This window comes from Thamnophis sirtalis, unplaced genomic scaffold (assembly GCF_051295495.1).
Source record: "Thamnophis sirtalis isolate CommonGarterSnake01/CBP01778 unplaced genomic scaffold, rThaSir2_p1.2 scaffold_3, whole genome shotgun sequence".
Lineage (NCBI taxonomy): Eukaryota > Metazoa > Chordata > Lepidosauria > Squamata > Natricidae > Thamnophis > Thamnophis sirtalis.
This window is the reverse complement of record NW_028261383.1, coordinates 122,501,564-122,508,611: the sequence shown is the minus strand read 5'-3', so window position 1 is coordinate 122,508,611 and position 7,048 is coordinate 122,501,564. Positions and strand designations below refer to the sequence as shown.

Below are 7,048 nucleotides of genomic sequence, written 5' to 3'. Positions count from 1 at the left end.
TAAACTTACCTTACAGAAACCAATGTGAGGTGTTGGCAAGGTTACTTGTGTCAACATCCCTTTCTTTTGCTTCTTGGAACCTAGTGGTTGTTTAATTAGCTTGAGAGGAAATTTTGGCCCCCGTGGACCACAGTTAGTGTTACTCTTGCCCTCTCACTAGGTGCATTCCCTCAAACACCACCAGCCCGGCACTTTGCAATGCTTTCTTGCTCATTTAATATGACTGCGTTTCTAGATGAGGCTGTGCACCCTATGAAACAAAGCATGCACCCTGTGCAACGGCAGAGGGATGACAGATTGCATAATGCACCTGGGTAGCAGTAGATTTTTTTTCCCCTCTTCTCCATTTTTCTTTTTAAAAAAAATCTATTTGGTGACACGTGTTTCTCACCACAAATTCTGCTATGGCCTCTGGAGAGATGCGTCCAAAATGTTTCCAAAAGTAGCAACTGATTTTATTTTTTAACCTGAGAGCAGGTGAATATGATTACATATAGGAAATTGTAAGGCAAGTAAATTTTAGTAATTGTTAATATTTTTTTTAAATAAATTATATTGCTCAGCCCATTTTGGGGGATTCCATTCCCGCTTCGTTTGGATAAGATCAACTCCAGTTTGTTATTCACAGGCCTTGAAGCTTCATCCTAGAAAAAACACTTTATACCTTCTTGATATAAAAAATACTGTTGGCTTTGACCCTATGTCAGCCTTTTAAGAGATATAATCACACATGTATGTGGAAATGACTTCTATCGAGTTTTGATTAAATCAATAAGTGGATTGAAGTAAATAAAGACACATCATTATAAAAACTTGACATAAAGTCAGCATGTTGTAATAAGTCATTCCAATTTTCTCAAAATCTTATTTAAAATACCACGGGGAAGAGAAAAAGACTGGGAAAGCAATAAAGGAAAACATCATAAAGAACTGAAAATTCCACTAGTTCGCAATTTGAATGCATTTTGTAGCCCCTTGTTCCGTAAAGCTTTGGATTTCTAAGTTTAAAAATTTGGAATTCAGAATCTGCAGCCAGTTCTATGCTCCATTGGGGGCTGGGAGTGTCTCAGCATCCTGAAATTGGAAATTGTGTGGTGTTACATTGCAGGGACAGTGTCATTTTTTTTTAATATATGTACAATAACAATGAGAAAATTATATAGCGGAAGAAAGGGTTTTAAGGCAAGACCTTTTTATGATTGTTTCATGTCTCAATGCAGCTGTAAAAGCAGGCAAGCAATTTTACAGAAAGTAACCAAATGGGACCCCTGATGCTAGCAGCATACAAAAACAAACCCAGTTCTCTATTTGCTTCCAAAAGAGAGGAGATGCAGTGGAGTGGCACATGTCTAGCATGACCCACCTAGAGTACGAATGATAGGGATCCTTTAACAAACTCTAGGAGAATTCTTGGACTGGAACAACTGGATTCAGAACAATGAGAATAAATTAAGGATTACAGAAGTTATTACATCACAATGGTAGGAAATATGCAGTCCCAGCCTCCCAATCCACCTTTATGGAACCACTGAGATTGTGTGAAATTGGCAACAGTATTAACTGCCATTTCATGGCAAGGAACACTAAGGCAAAAGACAAAATCCTAACTGCTCTCAAAAATTTAGCGAAGAAAACATAGACCCTAGTCTTGCTAAAGGTAAAGGTTCCCCTCACACATATGTGCTAGTCGTTCCTGACTCTAGTGGGCGGTGCTCATCTCCGTTTCAAAGTGAAAGACGTCTCCATGGTCATGTAGCCCGCAAGACTCAACAGCGAAGGCGCACGGAATGCTGTTACCTTCCCACCAAAGATGGTTCCTATTTTTCTACTTGCATTTTTAATGTGCCTTCAAACTGCTAGGTTGGCAGAGGCTGTGACAAGTAACAGGCGCTCACTCCGTTATGTGGCGCTAGGGATTCGAACTGCTGACCTTTCTGATCAACAAGCTCAGCGTCTTAGCCACTGAACCACCATGTCCCTTGTCTAGTCTCGTTAGAACAATTAATTAATTCTAATTATAAGTGCATTATAAACTCATGCTGTTGGGAACCGGGCTGTGCAAGTGGGGGAGCATATAAAGGTTCATTTGCACATGGGCAGGATAACATTACGTATAGGAAACCATTCCCCACACTCCCTGTCTGCTGGTGGTCTGGAGAACCACTGCATTATATTATTCTAGATCTGAGCTACTTGACTCAGCCAATTGACCTTATCAGGCTTTGTCTTCTGGGAAAGTAAGTCCTCCAAGTAGTCAGTCAGCTCCTTTCTATTGTGATCTCCTTTCTTTGAGGGTTAATGAAAATGAAAAAAAAAATGGTTCCTACTGGGGTTTCAAAGATTTCCATCTGAGATGGAGTCCTAGACTGGTCTTATTTTCACACTATGGATGCAAGAATTGGAAACAAATAAGAGTGATACTCTGGAACTTGTAATGGGGAGTAGGAGTAATACTGAGGGATAGGAGAAAAAGCCACAGCCAAGGCCAGTCAGATAAATGAAATCTTTGAGTTTGGGGCAGAAAAGTAATTTGAGAAAGCACTTCAGATAGAACTCTGGTTCTCATTGAAGATAATGGGAGGAGAGGGTGAGGGCACATCCAGACTTGCAAGATTCTATTACTGTAACCTTATACTGTAATAGTATTATGGGCATTCCTAACATGGATCAGCTGAAGGTCTGATAGGTGCCAACCTCCAAAGGGAGGAAAAATTAAAGACCAGAAAAGTGAGAAACTTCCAACTTTCTTTACAATATCTGGTAGGGCTAGTTATAATGGCCACCTGCAGACTCTTGTGCTGACATACAACAGGGGAAGTAGGTTGTTTAGAACAAGGGATAACTGTAACAGGCTATATTATGAGAATAATCATGTGTCACAGGCCCACATGCTTTGCTTTGATCCTTTAGCCTCTTGTTCATCTCTGTTTTTTTTCTTTCTAATGTTTTCCCACAAGGGCAGGCTCATTTTTTTTCAGATCATGGAGTGCTGATCAATTGATTATGAAAGGAATTGACTGACCAGTTTGTTGCCAGAGTCTTGATATTGTGGGTTGAGAGAGTGACTCACCCAAGGTCACCCAGCTGGTTTTCATGATTAAGGTGGAACTAGAACTCACAGCCTTCTGGTTTTAGCCTGGTGCTTTGATCACTAGACTAAACTGGCTGTGTTTATTTATTCATTGGGGGGCTCTTTTGCTTTTTGATATTCCAGAGGTGTCAAAACATGTGTTCTCCACCTCTTAAAGAAAACTGAATCATTTTGAGTAACAGTGACACTCAAATTTATTGCTACTTTATATATAAATACATTTAATAAGAACACTTGGTTAGGTTTGCATCTGCAACTGTCTCTTTTCCCAAGCCACAATTTGTCTTTAGAGAAATCCAGGCTACTGAACATTTAGAGAGGTATCACCCACAACTTTCCTAGCACAGATTGATTTTGAACATCGTAATAGTCAATAGTCTTGACTACCGACTGGACAACATTTAGAGGCTGATCTCTCCCACTGTGGAGGTGGAAAAATTACTCAGTAACATTGCACTTGATTGTGAAAACAGAAGGGGGCCAAATGTTTGTACACCTCAAAGGATCCCTGAGTTCAGGTTTGTGATGGATGAGAGATCTATATAATCCAAGACAGATTGGCGAAGATGCCCCTTCTTACTAGAAACAACTATTGGAATAGTATCCTCTTTATTAGAACTTATTCACCTTCAATAAAGCCATTTTTTCTGGATGCAGGCCATGCTGAGTTTGAGAATAGGAGCCCTGTTGTGATGGCTGTGGCCTTCTGCGTTTAAGACTGTAAAATGATAGTTGTGAGCAAAGTTCTGTGGTCCTCAGCACTGATTAGCTGGAAGTGTCCTAAATGGAGGATAGTGGAGTGACGTCCAAATCTGCATAATGTAAAGCATAAGAGCATTGCTTGCTTACAATAAATAAAACTCTATTTCAGATTCTCCTGTAAAGCAGTAATTTTGCTGCATCTCCTGGCTGCACCACTGTTAACAGCAGATGGGTCTGTCTGTACCAAATCCAATGGGGATTATTCCCAGAGTCCTCAACTGTCCAATATGCCTGGAGTGTGCTGCTGATCAATTTCATTTCTGGACACACACAAAAAAGGGCTCCTCTTCATGAGAAGAGCTCTTATACAAAGAAAGTCAAGAGAAGATTTTCACCCCCACAGAACAGCTCATCTTCATCGCTGATAGAGCTTCATGATGCCAACTCGATGCAAGCTCTTCCATAGCTCGGCTTCTAGTAACATATCATGATTGGCATAGAATACCAAGGGCTTTTTCTCCTGTTCGTAGTAATGATCCGAAAACAACTTGTAATTCTCCGTGATGAATCCATAGGCACTGACCTAACGAAGGAGAGGAAGTGAAAGGTTGAGCAAGGGACAGGCATGGACCAAGAGATACGGTTTTTCATGCTGGCTGCTTACATGGCCAAGGAATTTCCCTTGGAGAAACAAAGCTGCATCAGATGGAATGTCAGCCAGCATGAAGTAGATGCCCAAATGACACATGGTTTGGAGTAACAAACAAAAAAGCAACATTCCCATTTCCTCCAAAGCATACAAGTGGAATTAGTATACCTTGGAAGGAAAAGATAGGTCTTCCATTTCACTGTTTTTCGTAAGGCACTAATTCACCCTACCAGTAGTTTTAAATCTCCACTGTCTGTTAGTCAGCTATCAAAAACTGGAAAAAGGGACACTGAATACCTGATCACAAGTGTGTAGAGCTGTTAAAAGCATAAGTGCTCCAGTGCTGGGTATGTAGAGATGGCCAAACTGAGAATTAATCATTTCTGATTTTAAAAACCTGGGAAGAGAAAGAGGGAGGTTCAGCAGAAATTTTAATGGAAAAATCAGAATACTTTGATCTTTCCTTAGTTTTCATATGTTAGAAGCTGGCAAATAGGAAGGTTTCACATGTCTCCTTGACATGCAAGGTTTGCAAACTGACAAAATCTGATAGGGAGTGTTTCCAAATGCCTGCTTTCATGTTTGTATTATTGGAGGTGGGGGGGGGGGTGTCTTTAAACATCATTAGGGTTTCCAGGTCAAAAAGAGTAGGTGTTTTGAACAAAACCCAAATATTGGATATCCAAAGGATGAACTGGTATATAATACAATGCTGTTCTTTGCTTCTGTGCTATTGTTCATATCAGTCAAATAAAATATTCAAATCCCCTTCTCAGCCTTGCCCCTGCCCTAGGTATGTGAAAAATTATGTGAAAGGTACATAACTTTCAGAGTTATGAGGTGGCACAGTGGTTAGACTGCAGTACTGCAGGCTACTTCAGCTGACTGCTAGCTGCAGTTCGGCAGTTCAAATCTCACTGGCTCAAGGTTTACTCAGCCTTCCATCCTACCGAGGTGGGTAAAATGGGGATCCAGATTGTTGGCGGCAATATGCTGACTCTGTAAATCCCTTAGAAAGGGCTGCAAAGCACTGTAAAGAGGTATATAAGTCTAAGTGCTACTACTATTCTTACATAAATGGCTACTCAGTGAATAATCAACTGCTCTTAACTTCAAGTTCTGTTGCAGCAATAAAAAGCTCAAAAACATCACCTTTCTTTTAGATAATGCATGAATTCTGGGTGCAGCATCTTGAATTTCCCTGCAGATGTCTCAGATCCAAAATATTTCCAAGGGCTATGGAAAGAAAGAAAAGGAAAACAAAGCTTTAGTAACACTTCTATGATTAAGCAATTCAATTAACACCACAACTGGAAATAAATTTAAGTGATTAAACAATAGCACTCCTGGTAAGATCTGAAACAACAGGTGTTCACAGTGGGGGGGGGGGACTTCAAATATTCAAGATGGTTTGGAGCCTAGTGTCAAGATATAAAAGGGGACGTCGGATGCTGCCCATGAAGGCCTTATGTTAGGAATATAATCTAACAGTTGGGTTGGCAATATATAAATCATATAGCAATGTTGTACCTGTTTCTTTAAATCATACTGTAAAATGTGATTGGTTGCTGTTTTCCTCAATCGGCCATAAGAGGGAGCCAGAACAACTATTAGCTCTCTGTTAGATTCTAGGCTGATCTGATCTGAGTGCCATGAGCTACTGTAAGTTTTGCAACTGCTAGCAAACTTTGAGTACTGAACTGATTATATGATACTGGACTATGTTATTTGGATTATCCCTTAACTGAAAGACATTGATGACTGACTGTCTTATCCGTGTATGACTTGGACTGTTTGATGGACTCTGATATCTCTATTTCCACGAAAGTAAAAGCCTATTTAAACTGCAGTGTCTCTGTATGCTGGTTTGTGTGTTCTCCAACACAATTCTCACAACGCTTCTCTGAATGCACTCGCTCTCCCAACGGGGAGCTTACCTAAACACCTTCACTCTGACCCATCAGGACACCAAGCCTCCCCAATCCAGCTAAATTTTGTCATCAACTTCTTCAACAATCTCACTTTTTCCAGCCCAAGAAAGAGGCACAAAAGAGAGGATAGTGTGGCATGCAGAGACAGTTATCCTCTTGCCCCTTTCTTTCTATAACCTGTGCTCATCAACAGGATGATTTATAAGGGATGTAGGGGAGTTATGCATGATGTCCTGTGTTGTTGTTATATGTGCATGTAAGACAGAAATACCCATTCCAACAACAGTCTCTGTGATGCCCTTTCCAGTTATGTTACCATATGTGACTCTGTGGTATAGAAAACACTCTATATCTAAAGAAACGTACTGGGCTGCCCACAGTTTAATCTGCTTTGTAAGTGGAAAGTTTTTAATACAGTGGATATTTCTGAAAAAGGAGAGGAACATAACACAGGATGCAGATTAGGATTGGCATAATCCAATCCCTAAAAGTGAGAGAAAGTGGTGTAGGTGAAGGTTCGTTCTCCAAGCTTGTGGGTTGGTTTCCAAACGTTTCGTTACCAGGCTAAGTAACATCTTCAGCGGAGTTTAGGGATATGTCAGTGTTCTTCTGTTTATAAAGGCTTCATGTGGTCTGTAGACTTTGTGATGATGAGGTCACATGCTAAACCAGAAG

The 7,048-nt window shown here is 40.4% G+C and overlaps 1 protein-coding gene across 2 annotated transcripts in view; it reads right to left on the bottom strand.

Annotated features, from left to right (window-relative positions):
- Positions 1 to 3,372: 3,372 nt before the first annotated feature.
- Positions 3,373 to 7,048, bottom strand: part of ST6GALNAC2 (ST6 N-acetylgalactosaminide alpha-2,6-sialyltransferase 2) — a 48,686-nt gene continuing 45,010 nt past the window's right edge. For both annotated transcript variants that reach the window (XM_014065248.2, XM_014065249.2), the window contains exons 8-10: positions 5,595 to 5,678; positions 4,740 to 4,839; positions 3,373 to 4,376 (exon numbers count right to left, since the gene is read on the bottom strand). In XM_014065248.2, the coding sequence (XP_013920723.2) occupies positions 4,209 to 4,376; positions 4,740 to 4,839; positions 5,595 to 5,678 (352 nt within the window). In that variant the 3' untranslated portion in view covers positions 3,373 to 4,208. The remainder of the gene's footprint in view (positions 4,377 to 4,739; positions 4,840 to 5,594; positions 5,679 to 7,048) is intronic.